The 14140-nt window shown below is 45.2% G+C and overlaps 1 protein-coding gene across 2 annotated transcripts in view; it reads right to left on the bottom strand.

The window, feature by feature from the left end:
- Positions 1-9077, bottom strand: part of LOC109909586 (tetratricopeptide repeat protein 9B-like) — a 29199-nt gene extending 20122 nt beyond the window's left edge. The window contains exons 1-2 of one of the 2 annotated variants that reach the window (XM_020508611.2): positions 8808-8962; positions 8216-8690 (exon numbers count right to left, since the gene is read on the bottom strand). In XM_020508611.2, the coding sequence (XP_020364200.1) occupies positions 8216-8591 (376 nt within the window). In that variant the 5' untranslated portion in view covers positions 8592-8690; positions 8808-8962. Of the gene's footprint in view, positions 1-8215 lie in introns of both variants that reach the window. The other variant, XM_020508610.2, reaches the window with a different exon arrangement.
- Positions 9078-14140: the final 5063 nt, after the last annotated feature.

Consider the following 14140-nt stretch of genomic DNA (forward strand, 5'->3'; position numbering starts at 1 on the left):
CCTCACCAAGGTCTTGACCTGACTGCAGTTCGGCGTCATAACCGACTTCGATGGCCACTGGCTGGAGAAGTGTGCTCTTCGCGGATTAATCCCGGCTTCAACTGTACTGGGCAGATGGTAGACAGCGTATACGGCATCGTGTGGGCGGGCGGTTTGCTGATGTCAACGTTGTAAACAGACTGCCCCATGGTGGCGGTGGGGTTATGGTACAGGCAGGCATAAGCTATGGACTACGAACACAATTTCATGAAATCGATGGCAATTTGAATGCATAGAGATACCGTGACGGAATCCTGAGGCCCATTGTCGTGTCATCTGCCGCCATCACCTCATGTTTCAGCATGATAATGCACGGCCCCATGTCGCAAGGATCTGTACACAATTCCTGGAAGCTGAAAATGTCCCAGTTCTTCCATGGCCCGCATACTCACCAGACATGTCAATTATTGAGCCCTGTTTGGTATGCAACATCGTGTTCCAGTTCCCGCCAATATCTAGCGGGACAACATTCCAGCCTGATCAATGTGAAGGAGAAGTGTCGCGCTGCACGAGGCAAATAGTGGTCACACCAGCCACTGACTGGTTTTCTAGCTTTTTTTTTAAGGTATCAGTGACCAACGGAAGCATATCTGTATTCCCAGTCATGTGAATAGATCAGGGCCTAATGAACGTATTCAATTGACTGATGTCCTTATATGAACTGCGACTCAGTAAAATCATTGAGATTGTTGCATGTTGCGTTTATATTTTTTGTTCAGTGTATTTGGCATGAATAGACTGGTTTTACGCACAACAACTTTCTATCCAAGATGGGACGACTCACAGGTTTAGGTAGCCTATATAGGACAGATGTATATTCTATATATATTTTTAAAAAAATCTATTGTTAGCTGATAGGTATATTCTGTTGTATCTAAAATTCATTTGACAATCTGCAATGTTTGAATGTCCAACTTTAATTACCGAGAAAGTAATGACATTATTGCCAGCAGTCCAAAAAGTGCAGCTTTGCGACATTGTGTATAGCTTTGTGAAATGTTAGGCTTAACCTGAGAAAAGGCCGTAAATCTCGGTCATTATTTTGAATATACATTTCTGGTCAGTGTGACCCTTGACCTTCTGCCAAGGACATATTCTTTAGACATTTTTAGTCAGTCCAATGGCCTTGCTTACAGTATTTGTGCCAAATATATATTTTTTTATGTTTTAATTTTACTAGGCAAGTCAGTTAAGAACAAATTATTATTTTCAATGACGGCCTAGGAACAGTGGGTTAACTGCCTGTACAGATTTGTACCTTGTCAGCTCGGGGGTTTGAACTTGCAACCTTCCGGTTACTAGTCCAACGCTCTAACCACTAGGCTACCCTGCCACCCCAATATGATCAATGCAGAGATAAATAACCACCTACTCAACTCAGAAATTTGTTTCCGGTCACCAATGATTCAATATTTCAGTGGGTCATACCCACTGGGCACAGATGTGAATTCAACGTGAAATCAACAAAACATTTCACCATGTCATTGGATTTAGATTTTTGTTTTTAAATCCCTGACTTTTCCCTGGTTGATTCAATGTCATCACATTTAATTTTGGGGTTGAAATTATGTGGAAAGAACTCTGATTTAACCTGTTTTTGTCCAGTGGGTAGGCTATATAATTGTACATATGTAAGGCAATCGTAAAAAAAAATACTTGAGTGGATGCTGCGATAAAAACACAGTGTGTTAAGATATTTACAAATGATTCTTACAAATTTTCATTACGGTAGGTGTTGACCAAGAACACTCTGTATGTTCTCTCTCTATCTCTCTATCTCTCTATCTCTCTATCTCTCTATCTCTCTCTCTCTCTCTCTCTCTCTCTCTCTCTCTCTCTCTCTCTCTCTCTCTCTCTCTCTCTCTCTCTCTCTCTCTCTCTCTCTCTCTCTCTCTCTCTCTCTCTCTCTCTCTCTCTCTCTCTCTCTCTCTCTCTCTCTCTCTCTCTCTCTCTCTCTCTCTCTCTCTCTCTCTCTCTCTCTCTCTCTCTCTCTCTCTCTCTCTCTCTCTCTCTCTCTCTCTCTCTCTCTCTCTCTCTCTCTCTCTCTCTCTCTCTCTCTCTCTCTCTCTCTCTCTCAGCTGCAATGGAATGGTAAAGAGGGGAGTACAGCATGCCCAGTCGAGCCCCCACAGTGATGCCATACCATCTGCAGACCTGGCACAATGCGCCCGTGGCTCTCATACAACCACGCAACCCCTGAACGGCCAACATACGAACCAAGGGAAAAAAACATTATTTCTTTTCACCCTCACTTTCCTCTCTCCCCCTCTGTCCCCCTCTTCCTTCCCCATATAATTCACCCTTTCTTTCCCTTCTCCTTTTCCTCCTCCCCATATACTTTCTCCTCCTCCTCCACCCTCCTCTTCTTCTCCCATATACCTCACACCCCTCATTATTCCTCTTCCTCTCCCCCTTCAACACCTCCTCTTCCTCCTCCATACACTTCCCCCTCTCCATCTCCTCCTCTAGTGACGTTATTGGCAGTGGGTGAAAGGGAGGAGTTTTGCTGCTCCACTCTGGTTTTATAGTAGGGGGCTGACTGGACTGTATAGTAAGCTAGGCCCTGTGATAGATAGTACCCCCTCGGCAGCATTATATAGCACTGAGGACTAAGTCTATATCCTCGATGGCACCCTATTCCCTATATAGAGAGTGGTGGCACTGGGAGCCAAATGGAACTCCCTGTAAATGGACTTGATTATCTGATTCCAGGCAGCGTTCTCATTCTGAGACTCGTGGGTTGTCTATTTCTTGTCCGGGGAGAGATGGATGCGACCCTCATTTAAGTCTCATTACTATGGGGGCCTAGAATTGCAAAGTCAAGGGTCACAAGTTCATAGATCGCCTCAATGTAATAGCCCTGGGAGGAAATGGATGTGGTGAGAAATATGGACCCTTAACATCAGATAAGGATACACACAAGCATGCGTACACGCAGGCACGCACGCGCGCACACGCACACACAGGCCAATGATGGAGCTAATGGAGATTGTGTTGATACATGAGCATTCTAGGAGCCTGATAGATTTGTGTAAACATACCGCGGCAAAATGTTAATGGACATCGATGAAATAACACACAGCCTAAACCTTCTAAAGTGTCCATCATGCCCTCGTCGCAGCTCTTTGGCTTAATGCATTGTGTCTAAAAGAAAGCCAGTCTCCTGAAAGGGCTATGGGTGGATCTGCTGCAGAGTGGTAGAGCTCACACACACACACACACGCACGCACACACACACACACACACACACATGCACACAAGTGGGTGGAAGTTGCTGGATCATCATGGCAGTGAGAAGAGCATTTGAGAACAGTGTATAAAATGTGTTGGGTGTTACGAAACACTGTGATGGATAAATAAAAGGTGTTGGGTGTTACGAAACACCGTGATGGGTGTATAAAAGGTGTTGGGTGTTACGAAACACCGTGATGGATGAATAAAAGGTTTTGGGTGTTACGAAACACTGTGATGGATGAATAAAAGGTGTTGGGTGTTACGAAACATCCTGATGGGTGAACAAAAGATGTTGGGTGTTACGAAACATCCTGATGGGTGAACAAAAGGTGTTGGGTGTTACAAAACACAGTGATGCGTGAATAAAAGGTGTTGGGTGTTACGAAACACAGTGATGCGTGAATAAAAGGTGTTAGGTGTTACGAAACACAGTGATGGGTGAATAAAAGGTGTTGGGTGTTACGAAACACAGTGATGGGTGAATAAAAGGTGTTAGGTGATACAAAACATACCGATGGGTGTATAAACGGTGTTAGGTGTTACGAAACATCCTGATGGGTGTATAAAAGGTGTTAGGTGTTACAAAACATACCGATGGGTGTATAAAAGGTGTTAGGTGTTACGAAACATCCTGATGGGTGTATAAAAGGTGTTAGGTGTTACGAAACAAGCGATTCCTCTCTCAAAACGTGTTTGCCGCAGCTTCTACCCAAGGCTGTGACTCATGACTCACGCGCCGATTAAGCCACTCGCAGGGAACAAAGGAATAATTGAGTCAGAAATCAGAGGAAACCGGACAGGGAAAAGATGGTTCAATCTCCCTCACAAAAGGACTTTGGGACCTGACTAATTGTTTTACATTTATGTCTGTGCGCTACAGAAGACCTCTCTTCACCTGAATAAGCCATCTGAATAAGCCAGCAGCGTACCCCCCTGCATCCCACTGCTAGCTTGCTTCTGAAGCTAAGTAGCATTGGTTCCAGTCAGTCCCTGGATGGGAGACCAGATGCTGCTGGAAATGGTGTTGGAGGGCCAGTAGGAGGCACGCTTTCCTCTGGTCTACAAAAAAAAATATCCCAATGCCCCAGGGCAGTGATTGGGGACATTTCCCTGTGTAGGGTGTGGTCTTTCGGATGGGATGTTATACGGCTGTCCTGACTCTCCGTGGTCACTAAAGATCCCATGGCACTTATTGTATGAGTAGGGGTGGTGTCCTGGCTAAATTCCCAATCTGGCCTTCATACCATCACGGACACCTAATCATCCCTGGCGTAACAATTAGCTCATTCCTCCTCTCTGTTGTAACTATTCCCCAGGTTGTTGGTGTAAAGGGAGAATGTGTTCTCAGTCAACTTACCTGGTTACATTTTTTTTTTAAAGGTGCATTTTCTAATAACGCATCAACCTCTTCCTGCTGTGTTCATATTCTCCCTCCCCAGTGAGCATAAGACGCTGAAAAGACGTACTCGCGATGCCTTTTCAATGTCTTTTGCTCATAGGGTCTCCATTTTGGGAAGTGCTTCGAGTGCCGTGTATAAAAAAGAAGAGTGTAAAAAAAACGTTTGTATATTTGCTGTTGTCACATGTATCCGTGAGCACAGCATGTGGTTTGGGAGGGGGGTGGGCTGCCTGCAGAACACGATTCATCCCAAAAAGCATCAACCTGCGTGGCTGGCGGTCTCCCTCTGGCCAACATGTTGCAGCGCCATTTCCCAGAGCGGCTACAGACAGGCTGCCTTGGTGTAACCCACTTAGATACAGTCCCACAGCCCCATGGGGAAACAGAATTGTGTCTCTTTTAGGACAACGGCAAATAGGCCATTCATCTCAATGGATCTCTCTCAGACAGAACCTGGTAACAACACTGTAGGCACAAACCTCCATCTTCCTGTTTCTCACCCTCTCTCTCTATTCTCTCTCTCTTCTTTGGTGTTTTTTTTCTCCCCTTCTTCAAAACCACCATTACAGCCAAATGCAGGTCTTTATTACTCGTGTCATTCGCTCACAGTTTCCTCCTCTGTCTCTTTCCATCATTACTTGTCTCCTTTGATGTCGGCTTCTCTCCTATCTCTTGTCTTGAATCTCATTCTCCAAACACAATCCCTGTCTGTGGCATGCTGACGGCAAAATCGCTGCACGTAGTGAAAACCTCTGGGCCGCATTTGTCGGGTAGCCATGTCATTTTAAAAAAGGTGCCGTGACGAGACACACAATGGGAAGGCAAAGCCTGTCCTTGTCACGACGAAGTCAAGCACGCACACGCACATGCCATAAGCCTGCGCATCCCTACTCAAAAAGAACAGACATAACACACAGCAATGTCAGTATGGGCACTGTGAGAATGGCAGGGTGAGAAGCAATCTGTGTACCCACCCCCCCCACCTTCCTCCATATCAGATACCCCCTTGGTTAGCTGCTGTTCTTCAGAGCTGCGATTGCTGAGACAAACAGAATCACGCGTGCACGCGCACAGACGAGCTGGAGGTGAGGCTGTTCGCTCTGTTGCACCTGTATCATGCGTCAGAGACGAAGACAGTTGGCCAATCAAAACACTGCCTCACTCAACACCACAGGGGCCACCTTCTGTCCAGCAGGACTCTGGGTGACCAGACTGTCGGTAGGGTGGAAAGGTCTCCAGTCTTGTGAAATATGTACGCAATGTACATGTATTCATTCTTAAATCAAATAGAAATAATCACAAATACATGATCTGAAAAACGCACACCACTGAGAGGATGTGGGCTATGACCAATATGCATTATCACTGCTGTTACTGTGAACATTGAGAGCAGAATGAGGTGACGGACACGAGAATAACAACAGGGAAGGGCCCAGTGTCTGCCTCGCTTTCCCTCTTCCTTTTCTCTTTCTTCCTCGCTTCTTCTCTCTCTCTCTCCCTCTCTTTCCATCCCCTTACCTCCGTCTCCATTTCTCCTGCACACCAGGGTATCTTCCCGCCAGGGCCCAGACAGAGGGCCAATCAGACGGGGGCAGGGAGAGTCGACCTTCAGCCTGTCACACCAGCTGAGCCCAGGACCCAGCGGAGCCGGGACAGAGAGACACAGCCTAGCACCACAGCAACCCATCCCGCCTTTAACCGTTCTATGTTTTCATGTTAACTGTTTGTTAGAATATCTTGTACGGAAAATGGCACCGCTGAATCAAGAGATTCATCTGAGTAATAGGGGGCTGAATCTCCATAGATATGGTCAACAAAATGTATAAGACAGGCACCATAAAAGAGACCATGGCATATCACTCACCAAATAGATTTCACAATGCAATTAGGGAACATCTTAGCCATGCTCTCATGTGGACGGACTACTGTCGCAGTGGTAGACAATATTTAATACGGTCATCATTAGACCCACAGACACATCTAATCCGCTATAGGCCAACTCACATCTGCCAGACAGACTACTGTATCTGTTCGAATCAAATCTCGTCTGTTTCATAGATTATCTGCCAGGCGACCATCTCTTACGCTCACATCTGTTGAACAGACGATCCTATTTCTTACTCAAAGAATTACCAGAAACAAATACCTGTAAGCTCAGCTTTACTCAAATCTCCTTGTTAGAGATATTACGTTTATCCGAGTGCGATATCAGTTTATCTTTTCTAATTACATTACACATACATAGCCTGTTTAACTGACACTTGTGCTTGGTTTGATAGACCGATTAAACTTGATGACCAGACATGACGATGCTGACCAGAAAGGACTCCTAATATTGTCAAGTACTCTTAACTAGATTGTTGTAGGTTGCAATTCATTGGCTGCGTTTACACAGGCAGCCCAATTCCGATATTTTTTTCTCTCACTGATTGGTCCTTTGACGGATCAGATCGGCTCTTTCGTCAATAATTGGGTAAAATATCAGAATTGGGCTGCCTGTGTAAACGCAGCCGTAGTGGAGTATTACTTGTATGTGTGTGAAGTCATTCAAGGATCCATGTAGACGGATTTCACCTGTAAAACTGGGATGGTCCACGCCATGTTTTTCCCACCTCAGAGCATGTGAACTGTTTTTGCAACAACACAGCTGCGCCATATAACCCCCAGGCTCCCACTGTGTGTATTTGTGTCCCTTTTCCACAGGATGTACACTCCTGCTAATACAGCCCGTTCCACTGACTACATTAACAGTTGATCAACATCCAATCACTGGTTTCCCCCCTGGGCTATCAAATGAATTAACTGGAGGGGGGGGGGGGGTTGAATCAAGACAAGCAAAAATAAACTTGAATGGAGCACAACAAAGACAGACAAGACAGTGGGGGGGGGGGGGGGGGGGGGACCTTGATAAGAATCACAGGAGGAAGACATGGCTCGAGGAAAAACCGAGTCTAGCACACAAATGATAAGATATTATAATTAACCCCTGTGCCAGTTACTAATAAAGGATTCATTAATCAGTGCAGTGAAAATTGTAATTTTCCAGTGTTATATATATATATATATATATATATATATATATATATATATATATTTCCACACTATGTGGGAATAATACTGTGAAATTGATAATGCCCTTTTAGTATAAGACCTGTTCGAAAAGACTGACTGAAATTTCAGCCTGTTTTTGTGGGATGGAGTTTTGACCTGCCTAGTGACATCCCCAGGTGGTAAATTAGTTAATAGACCAATAAGAAAGACCGAGATTTGGCGCTGTCCATTGTCAAAAGCGCAAGCTATTAATGTATTATTAAGCCAAATCTGATTCATTTATGCCCGCTGACAGCAGCGGAAATTATGCTTGACACTGGCTAATTGTCTAAACTCGTTCCTTCCTAACCCCGTGAACCGAAACGAACAATGGCAGCCGTGGTTCAATCTCAGAAAACGAGCTTTCCAGGCTCAAGCCCAAGAGCCGGGGTCTCCTCCGTTGCGTGGCCGCGCGATGCCGAGCAAAAAACACCGACTAGGCTAGCTACTCACCTGTCAGGCTGTCGTAGCACTCGATCTCCGTGATCTCCACAGTTCTCCGCTGCTCCTCCGTCAGTTTGACCGCGGCTTGGCTCAGGAGGTTGACCTCGGAGCCCGTGGTTCCATCCACTAAATGCACCCCTTTCAGCTGCAGCAGAGCCCGGTGGTACTTCCCTATCGCTTCCCGGAATTTCTTCTCCTTGTAGCAACGGTGGCCCTCCACCTTGAAGTCAATGGCTTTCTGTATGTTTGCCTCCATCTCCATCTGTGCCGAGCCGGCACGACACCCTCCTCCAACACTGACGTCTCCCGCGACCGCCGCCAGGCTCCGGCCCCCCGCCTCTGGGTAGCTCTTCAGGCTCTTTAGGGAGTGCTGCTTGGCTTCCATCTCTCTCAGTGGGTGCGACTGGACCGGGCCATGCTGTTCCGACGTGAATGTCTATTTTCTCGGAGAGAACTGGAGCAGCTTGCTGTGCATAAAGAACGCCTGACACGGGCAGGCAACAACACGAAAGATGAGAGCGAAATAATTTAGAGAGAGAGGCTGTGTAAAAAACCTAACATGTACAGCGCAAATAGGCTATATGCTATCAAAACAGCTTACCCAAATTCAGACTACTGTAAATTGTATTGTATATGAAAAATCACAAATAATTGGCTTGGATTCCTGAATTGCAAAACACTCTTCTTCTATCTACTTCGTAGCTCCTCTGACCATCCCGCGAGAGGATACCTCGATTGTATGTTTGTGCTCCAGTCCCAAGCACGCGCCGCTTCAGCACCACAGACAGCGAGCGCAGGATCGCGCGTGGTGAATTGTGGGAAAGAGAGGAGTCGTGCAGTGTTCCTGCACCACGAGCGCACCTCAATCTGTGAGCGTTCGCTCAAGAGCCACGCTGTATTTGTGTAAAGAAACTGAAAATAAACAGAAAACTAAAACTAAAAAAGTACTCCAACATTTATAACCCGGAGATGAAATATGACTATGGTTGGAATATGTCGCAGGTAGAGGCTACATCTATTCTACAAATCTATGGTTTTAAAATCTGTAATCAACAACATGATTGTAGTAGGCCAATGCCCTCTGGCTCTGATCTAAATGGCAAGATATGTCAATTGCGCAAATGAAATCCATATACACTATACATACAAAAGTATGTGGACACCCCTTCAAATTAGTGGATCTGTCTATTTCGGCCACACCCCTTGCTGACAGGTGTATAAAATCGAGCACGCCGCCATGCAATCTCCATAGACAAACATTTTCAGTAGAAGGACCTTACTGAAGAGCTCAGGGACTTTCAATGGGGCACCGTCATAAGATGCCACCTTTCCAACAAGCTGCCCCGGTTAACTGTAAATGCTGTTATTTTGAAATGGAAACTTCTAGGAGAAACAACGGCTCAACTGCAAAGTGGTATGCCACACAAGCTCATAGAACGGGACCGTCGAGTGCTGAAGCGCTTGGTGAGTAAAAATCATCTGTTTTCGGGTTGCAACACTCACTACCGAGTCCCAAACTGCCTCTGGAAGTAAAGTCAGCACGAGAACAGTTCGTCGGGAGCTTCATGAATTGCTTTCCATGGCAGAGCAGCCGCAAACATGTCCAGGATCAACATCTGCAATGCCAAGCATCGGCTGGAGTGCTGTAAAGCTCGCCACCATTGGACTCTGGAGCAGCGGAAACATGTTCTCTGGAGTGATGAATCACGGGATCACCATCTAGCAGACCGAAGGACGAATGTATGTTTGGTGGATACCAGGAGAATGCTACCTGCCCAAATGCATAGAGCCAACTGTAAAGTTTGGTGGAGGAGGAATAATGGTTTGGGGCTGTTTTTTATGGTTCAGGCTAGACCCCTTACTTCCAGGGAAGAAAAATCTTAACGCTACAGCATACAATGACATTCTATATGATTCTGTGCTTCCATCTTTGTGGCAACAGTTTGGGGAAGGCCCTTTCCTGTTTCAGCATGACAATGCCCCCCGTGCACAAAACGAGGTTCATGTAGAAAATATTTTGTTGAGATCGCTGTGGAAGAACTTGACAGTCCTGCACAGAGCCCTAACCTCAACCCCATCGAACACCCTTGGGATGAATCGGAACGCCGACTGCGAGCCAGGCCTAATCGCCCAACATCAGTGCCCGACGTCACTAATGCTCTTGTGGCTGAATGGAAGCAAGTCCCCGCAGCAATGTTCCAACATCAAGTGGAAACCCTTCCCAGAAGAGTGGGAAGGGTTTCAGTTATAGCAGCAAAGGGGGGGACCAACTCCATATTAATGGCCATGTTTTTGGAATGAGATGTTTGACGAGCAGGTGTCCACATACTTTTCGTCATGTAGTGTACCTACCTAGGCTAACTTAGTGGCACCATGCCACTCTTGTTATTTTTCTCCTGAAGAGTGTGATAGGTAGCAGGATGAGAGCGACGTCAAGGTGAAATTGTGTCAATGTCAATGATTTGTGACCTGATTCCATTGGAACCCAAAAAATACCAGCGTTGTGCCCTTTTCTATAGCCTAGCCTACATTAATTCCACAGGAGACTAACCTATACTGGTATAGAATCCATAGTTGTTGTTCGGCCACACATCTACTATGAATGTACTGTGCCCATGTTCACGTTAATGGCCAGCATCACCTGCTGTGGAACTGTGCTGGTTACTAAGCAGCTAGGACCCAGTGGACTTCCCCTCTGGCAAAGCAGCTGTGTCCCCTCTAGTCCCAAAAGATCACTGGCATGCAATTACAACCAATCACTTCTCCCTTCTCTACAGTGAGAGCTGATGAGTGGTGAGGACTCCGGTGCAAAATTGTTTTTTTCTAGCCTGGGTACCAGTCGGTTTGAGTTATCGTTCCACTCCTTGTCATGCTAAACATGACATGGAGTACAAGGAGTGGAATGTTAGCAAAATAGGTTTTGTATTTCAGGCTAGGTGGGTGCTACAAATCAGAGGTGAAAGTAGTGACTTTTGTGTTTATTATGGATCCTCATTAGCTCTTCCTGGGGTCTGGCAAAATTAAGGCAGCTATATATAAAAAACATTACAGTACATTCATTACAGAACTCACACACACTGTGTACCCTCAGGCACATACTCCCCTACCACATTTCGACAACGCAAAATCCATGTGTACGTGTGTGTATAGTGTGTATGTTATCTTGCGTTTGTATGCGTGTCTGTGTCTGTTTGTGTTACTTCACAGTCCCCGCTGTTCCATAAGGTGTATTTTTACCTGCTTTTTAAATCTGATTCTACTGCTGCATCAGTTACCTGATGTGGAATAGAGTTCCATGTAGTCATTGCTCTATGTAGTACTGTGTACCTGCCTTGTTGATAGTGTTGTTAAGGCAGCAAAGCAGCGCTTTATGGACAGACTTCTCCCCATCTTAGCTAGTGTTGTATCAATATGTTTTGACCAGGACAGTTTACAATCCAAGGTTACTCCAAGCAGTTTAGTCACCTCAACTTGCTCAATTTCCACATGATTCATTACGAGATGTAGTTGAGGTTAAGTGAATGATATTTGTTCCAAATATAATGCTTTTAGTTTTGGACAACTTAACTTATTTGTTCAGTGTTTCATTAATTTCAGTTACGTGTAGTGTTGAGTCATCCGCATATATTCAGTGCCTTGCAAAAGTATTCATCTCCTTGGCGTTTTCCCTATTTTGATGCATTACAACCTGTAATTTCATTGGATGTATTTGGATTTCATGTAATGGACATACACAAAAGTCATAAATTGGTGAAGTGAAATGAAAAAAAGAACTGGTGTGTGCATATGTATTCACCCCCTTTGCTATGAAGCCCCTAAATAAGATCTGGTGCAACCAGTTACTACCTTCAGAAGTTACATTATTAGTTAAAGTCCAACTGTGTGCAATCTAAGTGTCACATGATCTCAGCATATATATACAGTGCTTTGCGAAAGTATTCGGCCCCCTTGAACTTTGCGACCTTTTGCCACATTTCAGGCTTCAAACAAAGATATAAAACTGTATTTTTTGTGAAGAATCAACAACAAGTGGGACACAATCATGAAGTGGAACGACATTTATTGGATATTTCAAACTTTTTTAACAAACCCAAGCTTTAAACATCCCAAGGAGCACTGTGCAAGCGATAATATTGAAATGGAATGAGTATCACTGTAGACACACGGGCCTTACTCAAAGCTAGTGGCATGTCGTTCGTAAAGATTTAAAAAAGCAACGGGCCTATACAACTACGCTGGGGAATTCCTGCTTTTACCTGGATTATGTTTGAGAGGCTTCCATTAAAGAACACTCTCTATGTTCTGTTAGACAAGTAACTCTTCATCCACATTATAGCAGGGGGTGTAAAGCCAATACACGTACGTATTTCCAGCAGCAGACTATGATCGATAATGTCAAAAGCTGCACTGAAGTCTAAAAGACACCGCCACACGAAGTGAAGGTCTATGAGAATTCTCTCTCTTCCATGTATTCTCTGTCTGAAACAATGAGTGGGAGAAGAGTGGACAGGCTGTCACACTCGCACCATCCCTCTCGGTCGGTCACTGTCAAAGCCTGGTTAGTGGTACCAGCTGTGCTCCTGCCTGATTTTGTCTCTTGTTTCTGTGTGAGGGGGAGGTTGGGGGCTAAGACACCCATCCCCAGGGTGGTAATACTGACAACATGGAGAGCTCACTGACTCACCCCCCTAACACACACAACACTCCCAGACAAACATACACCACTCCTTCAGACAACATATCATTGAACTCATCAATAGATAAATTATCAGCTCAATGTCTATTCCCCCGAGAAGCCAAATATTGACTGTGGTGTCTCAGTTGCAATTTCAATGACAGGGTCTCATTAAAAGAGCATGGTCAAAGGACAATAGCACACTGTTGGACTGGAGGACGGGACGGCTTCTTGAAGTAGCTGGCTCAATGAGGGAGGGAAAATAAATCAGGCAAGATTTTTTCCACCATTTTCTTGTTTATGTTCAAGATCACTTTCTCAAGGCGTTGTAATGTTCCATTACATCTTAAAACCTTGGATGTTATTTTTTTCTCTCATCATGATTTTCTAAATCTACACTGCTCAAAGAAATAAAAGGGAACACTAAAATAACACATCCTAGATCTGAATGAATGAAATGTTCTTATTAAATACTTTTTTCTTTACATAGTTGAATGTGCTTACAACAAAATCACACAAAAATTATCAATGGAAATCAAATTTATCAACCCATGGAGGTCTGGATTTGGAGTCACACTCAAAATTAAAGTGTAAAACCACACTACAGGCTGAGCCAACTTTGATGTAATGTCCTTAAAACAAGTCAAAAGGAGTCTCAGTAGTGTGTGTGGCCTCCACGTGTCTATGTCTGTATGAATGGCACGCCTGGGCATGCTCCTGATGAGGTGGCGGACAGTCTGTGGTGCATGGTGGATGGAGCGAGACATGATGTCACAGATGTGCTCAATTGGATTCAGGTCTGGGGAACGGGCGGGCCAGTCCATAGCATCAATGCCTTCCTCTTGCAGGAACTGCTGACACACTCCAGCCACATGAGGTCTAGCATTGTCTTGCATTAGGAGGAACCCAGGGCCAACCACAACAGCATATGGTCTCACAAGGGGTCTGAGGATCTCATCTCGGTACCTAATGGCAGTCAGGCTACCTCTGGCGAGCACATGGAGGGCTGTGCGGCCCCCCAAAGAAATGCCACCCCACACCATGACTGACCCACCCCCAAACCGGTCATGCTGGAAAATGTTGCAGGCAGCAGAATGTTCTCCACGGAGTCTCCAGACTGTCACGTCTGTCACGTGCTCAGTGTGAACCTGCTTTCATCTGTGAAGAGCACAGAGCGCCAGTGGCGGATTTGCCAATCTTGGTGTTCTCTGGCAAATGCCAAACATCCTGCATTGTTGGGTTGTAAGCACAACCCCCAC

The sequence above is a fragment of the Oncorhynchus kisutch genome, linkage group LG18 (genome assembly GCF_002021735.2).
Source record: "Oncorhynchus kisutch isolate 150728-3 linkage group LG18, Okis_V2, whole genome shotgun sequence".
NCBI classification, from domain to species: domain Eukaryota; kingdom Metazoa; phylum Chordata; class Actinopteri; order Salmoniformes; family Salmonidae; genus Oncorhynchus; species Oncorhynchus kisutch.